The sequence below is a fragment of the Dipodomys spectabilis genome, unplaced genomic scaffold (genome assembly GCF_019054845.1).
Source record: "Dipodomys spectabilis isolate Male_0828 unplaced genomic scaffold, ASM1905484v1 ptg000234l, whole genome shotgun sequence".
Taxonomy (NCBI): Eukaryota; Metazoa; Chordata; class Mammalia; order Rodentia; family Heteromyidae; genus Dipodomys; species Dipodomys spectabilis.
Genome location: NW_024870911.1, coordinates 13,391,204 through 13,407,284, shown reverse-complemented (window position 1 = coordinate 13,407,284; position 16,081 = coordinate 13,391,204). Strand labels below are relative to the sequence as shown.

Here is a 16,081-nt window from a genome sequence, read left to right as displayed (position 1 = left end):
GGACCTGAGTTCAAGCCCCAGGACTGGCAATAAATAAGTAAATAAACTCTTACCTTGGAACTTTCTCAATATTATTATTCCTCTATGACTGAGGACAAGAATCCACATCAAGTCAAATGGTATTGAAGCCTGGTGTGTGTGTGTGTGTGTGCGTATGTGTGCATATACATACATATCTCACTTTTACTTGCATGGGTTGAGGAGCACATTGGCTGTTTAGGAATATCTGTTAAAAGATGATTTTTTTTCTCTAACTAACATCTTTATTGAGATAAAATGCATACCCTGTAAAGTTCACTCTCCTGGCATAAACAGTTCAGTGGGCTTTTAGTTCATCAGGCTATGATTCCACTGTGAATTCCATTACCCACAAAAGAAGTCCCGCACCCACAAGGAGCCACTGCCAGTTCCCACATCCCTCTTACCTAGTTTTCCCTCTGACAATGCTCCCTGTGTCCCGTCTCTGGATTGGCCTCTTTCTGTCAGCACAAACGTGTGGCCTCGCCTGTGTCTGCTTCCTTATTTAAGTTTTTGGCAGTACTGAGGTTTGAACTCAAGGCCTCATGCTTGCTAGGCAAGGGCTCTACAGCTTGAGCCACACCTTCAGCCTGTTTAACTTAAGCTATTTTTTTTATTTTCTATCAGTTAAGCTATTTTTTGTAATGAAGGTGTTATACAATGAGGTGAACATGTCATAGTCAGGTTATGAGTACATTTCAATATTTTTTGATAATATCACCCTTTTCTTTCCTCCAGTTTCTCCCCCCTGGCCTTGTTCACAAGCCATTTTCCATATAATATATACTGAATAGCATGAGTGCATTTGTTCACCTTCCCTCCCTTTCTACACCCAACCTTTGCTACCCTAAAAAAAAGAAAAGCAAAAACAAACACTGCCAAATATATTTCCATTTCCTGGAAGTTGTTTTGATAATTTTTTAAATGTTCAGAGAAGTTACACCTTTGGGGGCCCTCCCTAAATCCCTCCTCCTTTAGTCTAGTTGTGTATGCATGCCTAGAGTCCTGTATAGGTTATTGTAGATCTAATTTCCACACATGAGAGAAAAATGCACTGTTTGCCTCTCTGAGCTTGGCTTACCCCACTTAGCATGATTTGTTCTAAATCCACTTATTTGCAAATAACATCATTTTATTCTTTTTAATGGATGGGTAAGATTCCATTGTGTGTAGGTGCCACATTTTGTTCATCTACTTATCTGTTGTAGGACATCTGGTCTATTTCCATAACTTGCTATATGAACATTGCATCAATGAATATGGATGTGTGTGTGTCTTTACTGTATCCTGCCCTATATCTGGTAGTATGCCCAAGAGTGATATGGCTGGGTCATAGGGAAGATCTATGTTTAAGTTTTTTGAGAAGCCTCCAGACTGCTCCAGAGTGATTGTACTACTTTACATTTATACCAACAGTGCAATAGGGTTCCTTCTTGCCTACGTCCCCACCAGCATTATAAGATTACAAGATTGAGTCTTTGGCAATAAGGTTTATAAGAATAAGGTTTATAAAAACTGTGTGTGTGTACTCACACATGCGTGCGCATCATGGGCACAATGCTATATTTACTACATGGACATGTATATGAACACACTACATGCACACAAACTCCAGTTTTTTTTTGCTACTAGCTAGAGCATCCTTAGCACTTAGCAAGTGAATTATCTCTTTTAGCCCCAGTTTTCACATATTCTTAATTCACAGAGCTTTTAATTCTCTTAATTATTAATTTCACGGGGGGGGGGTATCATAGGGCTTTAGTAAAGACTAAATTAAAAGATAATGAGTGACCTAGTCTAAAAGCAAAACTGTTATCACTTCAATTTAGAGAAAGGATTTGGGGCAAAATCTAGTCTCGATGCTGTTTTGCTTGTATTGTCCCGCTCCTAGTTTTCCAGTGAGGAGATATTGAGCTTAGCCAATGTGATTTCTGATCTCAAGGACTGGTTCTGTGGCAACTGTCATAATTCTAAACCGTATGTGTCTACTCAAGCAACTGAACATGACAGCTCTAACTAGGAATGATGGGAATATGAAATTGTGTGTGCCATTTGGTGAAAGAATAGTAGGCTGAGAAGTGGGAAGACAAGGACAAAGGGATGCAGAGTAAAGTGAAGCCATTAGAAGTCTAGACAGGAAGGGGACAATATCCAAGAACAGATTAACAAGTGTCAAATTCAAAGTAGATAAATGAACTTCATACAGTTCTAGCCAGGGAGCTCCTTATTCAGCGATGTGGCCAACAAAGCTGCTAGATGCATTGGACCTAGATGTAGGCAATATTCTGAGTCAGGTATAGCATGGGGCTGAGGATCACTAGCAAACTCTCAGGTTGGTGAAAGGTCTGAGGATTTATTATCCCAGAGAATCAGAATGCCAGGCAGATGACAAACAAGGGTTTCAAACATAAAACAAGTCAGAACAAAGGGTTTCTCAATACTGGCACAATACTTGGATTGAATGATTCTTTGCAGGGAAGGCTGTACAGTACATTGTAATATGTTTAGCTTTAGCCCTATCCACTAGATACATTGATATGGACTCTTCAAGTTGTGGCAATCACAGGTGTCTCCAGACATTGTCAAATGCCCTAATGCAGGAGAGTGGACAAACTACCCTCAGTTGACTACCCTCAGTGTGTTTATCACTGCTCCAATGGTTGAAACCAGGGTAAGCAAGTCCCAGTGATGAGTTAGTATAGAAGAGGCCAATGACTGGACATCATCCGTGACTGAAGTTTGGTCCAGTAAGACCAGTGTAGTGAGCATTCTTTGTAGATCCCTTTCCCTGTGTCATTTCTGTGAATGCTACTTTAGCCTTCTTGGCTGTGTGTGTGTGTGTGTGTGTGTGTGTGTGTGTGTGTACTTTTTCTACAACAATATTCCCTAAGGATTCTCCTAATTTCTTTGCCCCATGTATCCAGAATACCAGGATGCCTGAAGAGCCATTAGTCAATGATTATATGAGATAACGCTACCTAGAGAGTTCCTTAAACTTCCCCTGCTGCTCCTTTGCTAGGTTGGTTCCTTCCTCTTCCTTCACTCTTTTACTAGAGTATTCCAAGAATTTATCCTTACCAAATCACATGGACACAATGTTTCCATAATGTTTGCTTCTAGGAAACCCCTTAACTGAGGCAGGAAGGACAAAGTCCAAGTGTGAGAAGTAAGTTCAGAGAGCAGTTCAGAAGGCTAAGCATGAATGAGTCTGGCTTGAGGTCCCATTAATGTCTTTGCCCTGAGAGCTTGCAACTAAAGAGGTCTCAAAGCAGCTGAGGATGTTGAGACAAGTGTGGTTTCCACCACTGGACAAGGCTGAAAGCAAGCTTAAGAAAATAAAATACAAGGTCTTTAGATGGTATAAAAATAAAGGAACTGTTAAGGAAACAGATCTTTCAACAAATATAATTTGTTAATACAAATATCACTGCATAAGCCATCACAACTACAGGAGTCAAAAGTCCTCTGGGCTCTGCAGATGCTGTTACAGAGAACTGTATTTTCAGCTTGATTTCTATAACAGAAAAGATCCTTGCAAATGTATGTACTGACTGAGACCTTAGAGTGAAAGGTATCAGGAATGTGTGTGGCTTGATTTTCTATGATAAATCTATATATACATCATATGTACTCCAGAGCAATACCATGATTTCAGGAAGGACCAGATGTAAGAAATTTTGTATTAAAGATGGCTATGAAAAACCTAGTCCTCCATTTTTCACCGTGATACTATTCCTCTTAACAAGGATCAAACTTTGATGAGAAATTACTGTGTTTTTAAAGTTGTTATGATAAAAAAACAAATGTTTGAAAGAGTTTGACAAGTAATCATAAGAAACATAAAGGCAAATTAGTCTATGTAGGAAAGTAGTGTTTCAAAGAATAAATTATATGTCCTCTATTCAAAATGTATCATTTGCATTCATTTCCTTATTCTCTAAAGAAATCTACATTCTCACAGTAGCATGTTTAGACCAATTACAAGTAACAAGATTAAATTCTGAAACAGTAAAGCCTTTACAGAATACGTAGAAAGCATAAACTGATAGTCTTCAATTGAAGACTATTCTTAGACTAAGTGAAGTTCTCTAAAAGAACTGTAGGGATGAATTAATTTCAGTAAGAGTAACCCAGGAAATGGGGAATTAATGATGACAAAATCAAACACAGTAGATGTAACTCCACATACTGTAAGTGAATAACAGCAATTGTGTGCTTAACAATCTGAATCACAAACAAAACTTTGAATTATGAATAATACCTGAAAGGTGATTATTGCCATGAAGTGAGAAAGAAACAGTTTTCACATTTCTCAAGTGAGATTTCTTACGAATTTTTACAACATCTCTAAAGCATTTTCTTCATCATAGGAGCCCATGTTCTACACTATGAAAATGTATCAACTTGACCACATTAAAGTCGGTACCTGGATGGAAGGTGATTGAGCATAAATATGCTCTGGTCCTAGGACATAGATGACTGACATTCTTTTAGTGCTTTTTGGAGTGGTATAAAAAAAAAGCAAAATTGAAATAGTCCATGTGATACTGTGAACTTCTGTGAGTCTTTTTAGAGATTTGAATGTGATACATAAAGAGAAAGCACATTGGTAGGGTAGAGGCAGAAGCTGAAAACAGAAAGAGCAGCAGAGGCCATGAAGGAGCAACAGATGTGAGTATCCTGATGAGAATGAAGAAAAGTGGATGAGCTAGAAATTATGAAAGATGGTGAAACAATAGGACTTGATTCATCTCAGATGGAGAAGATAAAGGAATGGAGAGACTCAAGTTTATTAGTTTCCTGATTTATGCAACTGGATGGTGATATATTTCTTTGAGAAAGACAATGCAGAAACAGGATTGATTCCTTTGTGGAAGGAATATGAAATGTTAGTGAAATTTTTCAAGTGAAGATGTCCATAGGCAGTTTGGTGTATGTAGATCTAAGATGAGCATTTGGGAGTTCTGTTTGTGTCTAGGGCTTGATATTGATGACTTTTAGAAACAGATAGGTAAACTTTGTTTTGGTTTGTTCCCATAGAGCTAAATTTGGGAATATAATCAAGTGAGGCTTTTTTTAATCTAGGAAAGTTCAGCATAAATAATTTGTTCTTGTCTACATGTCCTCTAGACTGTAGCCACCATACTGTTATACAAGTGAGACTTGATGAGCTATCACAAATGATTTTAACTTTGCCTCACTTTTACTTGGCATGTCAGATCTAATGAAAGGTTTTAATTGGTTCCTTGAGCCTCAACACTGATATTAGTAGGACATTTATTCGTCCATTCAACAAATGTTTCTTGGTTACTTAACATATTCCACGTACTGTTTTTAGACCATGTAGTTTCACCTGGAAATGAAACACAAACCAAGCAAATAAATAAAAAGCCTTAACTTCCCTGTAAGTTTTCTTTTAGTTGGGGAGAGACTTTTAGGCCAGGCAGACAGGAGGAATTTTGTTTGACTTTGAGTGGGACTGGGCCAGCCAGCAGAGATTTTGGAAATGAGGCAAGTTTTCATTGTCACTTCATAGGTTAGTTTAAAAAAAAAAAAATAATGAATCTGCAGTAAGGACCCCAGTGTCGCTTTGCAAACCGCCATAGAAAGCTTTTCATTCTGGAATGTGTGGGAGGATTAACAGGACGTAGGCGCTGATTTGGCGTCCAGAAGCCAGAGATTCCAGAGAGCAGAAGTGATCAGAATGCGATTAAGTTAATGCAGAAGGAAGCAAAGTGTATACACAAAAATAGAATGCAAATACGCAAGAGATGCGCCAGTGAGCATCCCAGGGCTGTGCTCAGGGAATTTACCAGGGAAAAGGAAGCAAACCGCAGGCCCAACCCCGGCCTTTGACCTATTTGGATACCTAGGATGCAGTCCGGAAGAGCTCCGCCAGAGTGGAATCAGGATAGGCGGCGTGCGGCCCCACTCCTCTCACACTGACCCCGCCTTTGCCACGCCCCTTTCCGCCCCGCCACGCCCCCTCAGCTGCTCGTTGCCTGGTTGGCCGCAGCGGAGGCGGGGTTCTCCTCGCCCGGAAGTGCGACTGACGTGGCCCGACCGCGCTCGGAATTGTGGGTGACTCCGCTAATGGCGTCGGCGAGTCTGGGGATCCTGAGGAGCCAGCGCTGAAGCTTCTAGTCTGCTTGTCTGGTGACGCCCGGTGTGGCCAGGCCGGGTGGCAGCTTCAGGAAAGACCTGCCCACCTAAAGTGGGCTCGTCCGCCAGCGCTGGCGGTGCCCGGCGGGGCGGGGCGATCGCGGGGCCGCCTCGGACCGGACCGGGGGTGTAGCGCGGAGGCCGCGCGGGGCGAGCCGGCGCGCTTCGGGCTCGCTGCCCAGGCCCCCCCAGGCCCGGCGGAGCCCGGGCGGAACCCGAGAGGCGAGCTGTGGGAAGGGCTGGGGGAGCTCGGTCGCCGCCGGGTCCCTGGAGGAGCTGACAGTGCCAAGGCTTGTGAGTCCGACTCAGACCTTGGAGGATCATGTCCGGCACCAACAGCCCCGAAGCCGTGAAGAAGCTTCTAGAGAACATGCAGAGTGACTTGCGGGCCTTGTCACTGGAGTGCAAGAAGAAATTCCCGCCGGTCAAGGAGGTAAGCTGCGGGCGACTTAACGAGAGAAGGCGCCGGTGCGTCTGCCGCGGTCCTGGTAGAGCCCGTCCTTCGCCGCCGCGAGCCTCCAGTGCCGTCGCAGGTGCCCATTGGCAGGTTCTGAGTCTGTAGGTGGTTGCACAATCGCTGTTTGTGGTTGGCCTTCGAGTCTGGTTTCGTCCACTCTCCTTTCCTCTCTCGATTTAGTTGAAGTTGGCAGAGAGAACCGAGGCAATGAATTCAACCGACGAGTATTATAACACGCTCACCTTTTCAAGCCCTTTTTCAGACTTGAAACTGGCCAAGCCAGAATTGAAAAGCACACACACAAAAAAGTATGTCTGTTTCTTGCTCTTAAAAGTTACCTGTTGCCGTGAAATCTGTGCTTCTCACTCACTTGGAAACATTGCCGCCTTGGTCTGAGTTAACTCAGATTAAGAGCTGTATAGAGATATCAGTCTCAAGAGGGATGAATACAGTTAACCCGTATTACACTTTGTTGTTACGTAGTGGAAATCTGGAAGTTGGAATCAGAGCAAAAACCACTTGAATGTAAGTTCCGGCAATGCATCTTAGCTTCTTGGAGCTCCGGTGTTTGAAAGCTGTTAAATAGGATTGAAGTGTGGTTTTGTAAGGTTATGTGAAAGTTGTCAGAGCAGAAGGTTATTATTAGAGATACTCGAGTTAATAGATACAAATAAAAACTCTAAATACTTCCCTGAGTGATTTTTTTTTAACATTTAATTTCTGAGTCTTTCTCTCCCCCACCCCCTCTTTTTGCCAGCCCCAGGGCTTGAACTCGGCCTGGGCAAGATCCCTGAGCTTTCTTTTGCTTAAGGCTAGCACTCTACCACTTGAGCCACAGCACCACTTCTGGCTTTTTCTGTTTCTGTGGTACTGAAGAATCTAACCCAGGGCTTCCTGCATGCTAGGCAAGCATTCCACCACTAAGCCACCTTCCCAACCCTCTGGATCGTTCTTTTGAGATGCTGTTTTGATTCTAAATTTTATTTTATTTGCAGTTTCCTTTCTCATTTTTTAGAATAAGTTATTTCAGTGATATTACTGTAGAAGAATTTTATTTTTATCTTTACTCTGTTTTAATATGGATAGTTTAGTAATCTCATTTCATTTGCCCTGAAAATTTCACCAAGGAATTTCATAGATTTATACTTAAATACCCTTGTTATTATAATGATTCTATAATTGGAACTTAACTGATAAGGTTTGTATTTTAGGCTTCTAAGGAATCTTAACTTTTCTGTGAGTGCCTTGGTTCAGTCCTCAACAAACACTATCTTGTATTTCCTTTTTTGAGTGTGTGCTGGTTCTGGGACTTGAACTTAGGGTCTGGGCAATATCTCTGAGCTTCTTTTGCTCAAAGCTAGCGCTGTACCACTTGAGCCACAGCTCTACTGGCATTTTCTGTGATTAATAGGAGATAAGAGTCTTATGGATTCTTTTGCCCAGACTGTCTTCTAACCTGGATCCTCAGATCTCAGCCTCCTGAATAGTTACAATTACAAGCGTGAGCCACTGGCACCTGGCTTGTATTTCTTTTTTTTTTTTGTCAGTCGTGGGGCTTGAACTCTGGGCCTGGGCGCTGTCCCTCAGCTCTTCAGCTCAAGGTGAGCGCTCTACCACTTGAGCTACAGCGCCACTTCCGGTTTTCTGGTGGTTTTATTGGAGATAGGAGTCTCACGGTCTTTCCTGCCCAGGCTGGCTTTGAACCGCGATCCTCAGATCTCAGCCTCCTGAGTAGCTAGGATTACAGGCGTGAGCCACCAGCGCCCGGCTGTATTTCTTTAATAAAGTAATCAAATAGTGTCTGATGATGGAAACCAAATGTGCTATTTGGGGGAAAATAGCTAATGTGTATCATTTCAGTTAGTAGTTTGCTTAGAAACTGATTGTCATTTTATCTCTATATTATCTGTTGGTTGAAAGGTATAACAATTTTTAAGAATTCTACTGTTTCAAAGAATCTTTGAGAATTAGGTTATTTTAGATGTAAGAGGAAAATATCAAATTTTATAATTTTAACTATATATTACATACTGTTTCCAATTCTAATAATCCATATTAAAAACCACAGTTCCTCTGTTACAGGCCTTTGTGGGCTAACCTGGGAACTTACTTGCTATTTCTTATTTCTATTGAACAAATTCGTTCAGGGTTCTAAACAAGGCAATTTACAACATTGTAGAGTTCAATCCATTCATAATCCAGAGCTTTTATTAAAGCATATTAGTTTTTACTTGAATACTGGCTAGATAGATATGTTGTAATTGTATCTACTCTTTGCAGTAGTGGAAAAATAATTCTGTGATTGTCACTGATACGTAATTTTGTATGTGGCACATGCTCTGTAAAGATTTGCTGAATTGAGTCTGGAGCTTGTAGCTCACACTTGTAATCCTAGCAACTCAGGAGGCAGAAAGCAGAAGGATTGAGGTTTGAAGCCAACCTAGGTAGAATAGTCTGCAAGACTCCATCTCCAGTTAACCAGTAAAAAAAGATGTGTTCAAACTTGAGTTTTCTTTGGTGTCTTTACTGTGGCTTGAACTCAGGTCCTCACATGTTTAGATCTTAGCTTCCTGAATAGATAGGAATATAGTCATGAGCTACCAGCACTGACCTCTCCAGTAAATTTTAAAAGTAATGCCAATTTTTATATTTATTTTTCTATTTCAGGAACTGATAAGGTTGTGAGTTTCTTTTTGGGTGGTAGGTAGACCTTACTAAGTGTAAAATAACTTTTCTACGTGTAGATAAAGGATATCTTTGCTGGTTTTTTTCCTTTTTTTTTTTTTTGTCGGTCATGGGGCTTGAACTTTGGGCCTGGGCGCTGTCTCTGCACTCTTCAACTCAAGGCGAGCGCTCTACCTCTTGAGCCACAGTGCCACTTCTGGTTTTCTAGTGGTTTATTGGAGATCAGAATCTCATGGACTTTTCTGCCCTGGCTGGCTTTGAATCATGATCCTCAGATCTCAGCCTCCTGAGTAGCTAGGATTACAGGTGTGAGCTACCAGTGCCCACCTAAAGGGTATCTTTACTGTCAACTTTTCTAATATTACCTGAAAAAAGTTAAGTCTGAGCTAGGTATCATGGTGCATGCCTATAATCACCACATTCAGTATAGGAATAGTGAAGTTTGAGGCCAATATGGAGTCCTTAGTGAGACCTTTTCCAGTAAACAAACATAAGCAAGCAACCTCATTTTGGACTACTCATGACCTTAATAATCTAAAAGAGCTCTAATTGTATATCTACTTTGGAAGGCTCGCCTCCTTCCCTGGTACTTTTATTTGTTATTTTATTATTTTTATTTTTAAATATATTTTATTGTTGTTGTAGAGATGTCCCCGGTACTTTTAAAACGAGCTAGAATTAAGTAAAACTTGAAATTTAGTCCTTATTTTAAGTTATAAGTAATTTTTCCTTGTCTTGTAATATGACAGAGAAAAAGAATATTGATAAAAGATAGTGTCTCAACCCTGGGACAACAGATGAATGCTTAACTCATGTGTATGACTACTTAATGATAAAAAAGGAAATAAAAGAATAGGAAAAAAGTGCTTAAGGTCTGAGCACTGGTTCATGCCTATAGTCCTAGCTACTTAGTAAATGGAGATTGGAAGGATCAGGATTCAAGTCCAGCCTAGGCAAAAGTGAAACCCATCAATAAGCAGGGTGTGATGGTGTGAACCTGTCATCCCAACAGTATGGGTGATGTCAAGAGAGATTTGGTAGGTAAAATTATCTGTGCAGGGGAATCTTTCATGTAATGGAGAGAAAAATCTGTTCTGTCTCCTAGGTTTCTGGCTTTGAAAGTAGATGGATCACCAAGAGAAGAAATATAGGAAAAGGCAATAACTGTGGGAGGAATGTCTAGTCTTGAATATATCAAGATTTATGGGTGACATCCAAATGGAACTGACTAGTAAGGTGTTTGAAAAAGTAGTGTATTGCTTAAGAGGGAGCTCTGGAATTTCAGATTCAGATGTAAGGTTTGTATATGATATTAGGAATTATAGGAGTAAGATTATTAGAGTGAGAATATCAGGCTAAAAAAAGGCACTATTAGTACTGGGAAATAGTATTCAAGAGAAATGCTCGGATAGGCAGACTAAAGTTAAAGATAAAGGAGTGAAGGTAAGTACTTACTCGAGCAAGATCTCTGCAAAATCTGGAGTTTTGTATGAACTGGATTTCAATTTGAGGAGGGAAACATCTTCTGATGCTGAAAGGAAAAGGAAAAACGAGTTTGAATGTGAGAAATTTTAAAGAGAGATATGAGAGACTGAAGTTCTGGGCAGTTTGGTCTGTGGCTTTTATTTTCTTTTAGGAAAAAAAGCTTGCTTTTAGAAGTAATTAGTGGTAAAAGAAATGGTGAGTGGAAAGTTAGAGGAGATCAGTGGATCACTTTGGAAAAATACAAGTAAACTAACTTGAAACATGAGTTTTTTTTTTTTTGTTATTGTTTTCTGTTGTTGTTGTTTTGTAGGAAAAGTGATTCAAATGCCAGTGGATTGGTATATTCCCAACCAAGAAATACACTCAATAGTTTCGATTAATCAGAAGATATGGAAAGTATTTAGAGACTACTCAGCAGTGTCTTGTTTACTACAGAGCCATGGGTTTGGAGAATAAAAGATCTACAGAATAGATGTTAGGACAGTAGTAGAGACACTGAATTTCAGATTGTGATGTACAAGAAGATAGTGAAGTCCAGGAAATGGGTAATAAAACAGGGAAGCAGATGAAGGGCATTTGAATGGAGGTGGCAGGTTTAGGTTTTGAATGGATTTCCTTTCTTTTTTAATATCACAGAATGAGTTATGGTATAAATATTTTTTTTAATTCAAACTTCCCGAGCTATGCACTTTGAGTTTTGTGCTGCTTGTTCAAGCCTGATAGAAATGGGTTGGCAGAAGTTTTGCTGAGTTCCTCTGGTGTAGTTCCCCATATTCACTGTGAGGTTTGTTTTTTGTTTTGTTTTGTTTTTTTTTGGATGTTGTTTTGTTTTGTTGTTTTCTGTTAATGCTGGTGCAAGAGACATCTTCTGTTTACCATGATAGTGTGTTCAATCTGATATTTGAGAATTGGGGCTCAAGTCATTGGTTCTCTGGGGGAGGGATAAAACCCTATTTTCAGAACTTTTTCACAGTGAAGATTGAGGACTGGAACATCTTTATATGCCTTTTTGTGAGCTGGTTTAGTTTAGTATTTTATAATGTATTATAGTTATTTTTTCTTTACATTGTATTCTTTCTCCCATAAGCATAGTTGAATAAATCCCTGTTCAGTATTTACAAACGGAAATAGATTAATAGTTTTTGTCCTGGTACTGGGGTTTGAACTCAAGAGCTGGCACTTGCTAGGCTAGCACTTTACCACGAGCCACAGGCTCCAACCCTGCTTTTTGCTTGCTATTTTGAGATAATCTACTGAGCTTTTGTGCCTAAGCTGGCCTTTGAACCTAGATCTTCCAGGTCTCAGCCTCTTGAGTATCTTACAGTCATGTGCCCCAATGCCAGGCAAAAAATGTTGTTTTGATTACTTACTGGCATTATGCTTTGGTGACGTAGAAATAAGAGACCTTGTCTCTGACTTACAAATCAAAAGGGAAGAAGACTTAGAAACTTGAATTCTTTGCCTTTCTTTTCTATGAGATAGTTTGTTTTCAACTATGTAGAAAATACTTGGTTTTGCTATTGTGTTATAAAGAAATTTAGTAAGTTTCTTGAGTATAAAAATGGCTGGATATACAAAAATAAAATTTACTCAAGGTTGAGTAAAATTTAGCTGGGAGCTTTGCATCTTTTGATTGTAGTGCAGTATTCAGCTTGCATATTGTATACAGCCACATGTGGTGACTTACATCTGCAATTCCATGCTCAGAAGGCTAAGGGAAGAAGATTGAGAGTTCAAAGTCAGTGTAGGTTACATTCATAGATGAGCCCTGGTCACAAAATAAAACCCTGTCACAAAATGTTAAAGGTACACAGTGAGTAAGTAAATACTTCATTTTATAGAGAGGTTTAGAGAGATTCAGTCATTTGCACAAGATAGTATGGCTAGAACATGGAGGAACTGGGATGTGAATACATATGTCTTTTTCACATTGTATGGTGCTGGAATTGCCTTTAAAACATGCTTAGCTTTTATCTGCTTCCTGATTTGTTACTATTGCTTTCTTTTCCCCTTTCTTTCCCCTTTGGAACTTATAGTTTGACCTTTATAATAGTCTATGTTCTGTTTCTCCTCTTTCAGTATTCTCTAATTCTGTCTTCAAACATTATTTTTCTCTATGCTGCTCTGCTTATAACATTATCTGCTTTCATAGTTTTTTTTTTCTGGCCTTGAGATGATGCTGAATACATGTATGTGTATGTGTGTATATATGTAAGTCAATGTGTGTTTTGCAGTTCTAGGGATTGAACCAAAGGGTATCACATGATAGATAAGAACTCTACCTAGCCTTTTTGTCTTGTATTTTATATTTGAGCTAAAGTCTCTGTAACTTTATTAGAAAGTATATTTTTTTCTTTTCTAAATAAGTCCTTAAGAACTAATATAGTACATTGTTTATCCTTCTGTCCAATGTAGTGAAAACATTTGTATATTAAGGAGGTGTTAATTAGATACTTGTTGAAGATATTTATTTATTTATTTTGCCAGTTCTGGGCCTTAAACTCAGGTCCTGGGTACTGTTCCTGAGCTTCTTTTGCTCAAGGCCAGCATTCTAGTGAACCTAGCACCACTTCCTGCTTTTTCTGTTTATGTGGTACTGAGGAATTGAACCCAGGGCTTCATGCATGCTGGGTAAGCAGTCTACCACTAAGCCATATTCCCATCCCTTAATATTAAATTTTTAAGAAAAAAGGGGAAGTGTTAGGTAATTCTCATATAATCTTATATATAATGCTCATATAATCTTACTCATCTACATATAATCTACATTCCAGTTTTTCATTTCATATGTTAAAGAAAATTAATTTTTCTTCTTTCCTAGAAGCCAGAGGTTTTTTAATGGTATACCGGTATACATATGATTGTAGAGTATTAGAACATTAGGGGGGAAAATCTTACTAATTTCAATGCAGTAATTGTTTTATGAGTATATTGTCCTCTAGGGAGTATTCTATATCTATTAAGTACTCCCAAGTGTGGACTTGACTTCTGATTTTACCTGGCATCTAAAAGTCTTCAGGCAGCCCCATACCTCCCTTGTGTCTAATGAGTACTTTTATTATCTGAGTTTAAATTAGTTTAGATTTTACTTTTTGTCTTAGCTCTTTTTAAAGCTCTCCATTCCTTTTGCTTTCTTCATCAGTATTTTACACTTCATTGTTTTCACCCCTTTAGATTTGGATAAGTTTGTATTACTGCTATTTCCAAGGTACTTTGGTGAGTTTGATCTAGTATAGGTTCTCCCCTCCCACCTCAATTCCTGCCCGAGCCACATAATGCCAATGAGCATGCCTAGGAAAGAAAAGCTTCCCCTTCATCCTCAGAATCTACTGAAAGAAGCTCTTTCTCTCCTGTAGAGAGTGATCCGTGAAATTGTGAAATTTTGTTGCCAAGGTGGAAGTAGCTTGAGGATGCCTCATCCTGGAATAGAGCAGAACTCAGAGAGCCAGAGGACTGTGCCCATGGCCTGATGGCAGATACCTTGATCAGATATCTTGAGTTTTTTCTTTTTTTTTTCATTTTGGAAGGCAGTACAATCCCTCCTCCCTTTTATTTTATTTTATTTTATTTTATTTATTTTTGTCAGTCGTGGGGCTTTAATTCTGGACTTGGGCACTGTCTTTGGGCTCTTCAGCTCAAGACAAGTGCTCTACCGCTTGAGCCACAGTGCCACGTCTAGTTTTCTAGTGGTTTAATGGAGATAAGAGTCTCACGGACGTTCCTGCCCGGACTGGCTTTGAACTGCGATCCTCAGATCTCAGACTCCTGAGTAGCTAGGATTACAGGCGTGAGCCACCAGCACCCGGCCTCCCTCTCAATTTAAGTGGGTAAATTTTGATACTATTTAGAACATTTCATTTATTCTTTTAGATATACTTATGTAGCTACTACTTGAAAGTTAGTAATGATATAGTTTATAGCTAAGCTAGAGAAACATAATGAAATGATTGGGTTAAAGTGTGACATGTATAATGAAGTAGTTCTCATAGGAAGAAGTGATGGAATAAAGGTTGAGTATAAGAGTTGCTTTTTATTCTTTTGGGGTTTAGGTTTTGCTCTTGCAAGCTGAGAAGTGAACCTATGTTCTGAGGATGGGAGTCACTCACTGTACCACTAAACTACACCTTCAGTTCAAAAAGTTTTATTTAAGTTTGTCAGTGATTAGGTATATCTAAGTTTTTGTTTGTTTGTTTTTTGTTGGTCAAGGGGCTTAAACTCAGGACTTGGGTGCTGTCCTAAGCTTTTTCTCTCAAGGCTAGAGCTCTACCACTTTTTTTTTTCTCTCTGTTGGTCATGGGGCTTGAACTCTGGGCCTGGGTGCTGTCCCTGAGCTCTTCAGCTCTACCACTTGAGCCACAGTGCCACTTCTGGCTTTTTCTGTTTATGTGGTGCTGAGGAATCGAACCCAGGACCTCATGCATGCAAGGCAAGTAGAGTTACCACTGAGCTACTTTCCCAGCCCTGCACTACCATTTTTGAGCCACATCACCACTTACAGTTTTCTGGGGGGTTAAATAGAGATGAGTCTCATGGACTTTCCTGCCTGGACTGGCTTTGAACTGTGATCGTCAGATCTTTCAGTCTTCTGAGTAGCTAGGATAACAGGTATAAGCCACTTGTGCCTGGCCTGCCCTCCCTCCCTCCTTTCCTCCCTCCCTTCCTGCTGGGCACCAGTGGCTCCTGAATATATTCCTAGCTATTCAGGCACCTAAGGTCTAAGGACCTTGGTTCAAAGCCAGTCTAGGCAGACTAAGAGACTATTACTTACAATTAACCAGCAAACAGCCAGAAGTGGAGGTTTGGCTCAAGAGGTAAATCGCCAGTCTTTTGGAGAAAGGAAAGCAAGAATAAGAGGCTATGAGCCAGATACTGGTTGCTCATGCCTGTAATCCTACCTACTCAGGACAAAGGTTTGAAGCCAGCAGATAAATCCTAGACTTTTATCTCTAATTAATCAGCAAAAAGCCAGAAGTGGAGAGGTGGCTCGTATATAGAAAGCTAAGTAGGAGTGAAAAGCTAAGTAGGAGCACAAGACCCTGAGTTCAAGTCCCAGTACTGACGTGTGCACACGCCTGTGCGCGTGCACCCACACACACGCACACGCACGCACACACACACACACACACACACACACACACGATAAAGATTTGTTCAAATTACTAAACTTTGGGATTTGTTTATTTTATTTATTATGCTGGGGATTGAACTCAGTACTTGTGCTGGACAAATGTTCTACCCCTGAACTAAACCCTGACCCAGTAATTTTGAGAAGTA

The 16,081-nt window shown here is 40.0% G+C and overlaps 1 protein-coding gene across 2 annotated transcripts in view; it reads left to right on the top strand.

Annotated features, from left to right (window-relative positions):
• The first annotated feature begins 6,111 nt into the window (after positions 1–6,111).
• Positions 6,112–16,081, top strand: part of Mon2 (MON2 homolog, regulator of endosome-to-Golgi trafficking) — a 92,430-nt gene continuing 82,460 nt past the window's right edge. For both annotated transcript variants that reach the window (XM_042698664.1, XM_042698663.1), the window contains exon 1: positions 6,112–6,613. In XM_042698664.1, the coding sequence (XP_042554598.1) occupies positions 6,503–6,613 (111 nt within the window). In that variant the 5' untranslated portion in view covers positions 6,112–6,502. The remainder of the gene's footprint in view (positions 6,614–16,081) is intronic.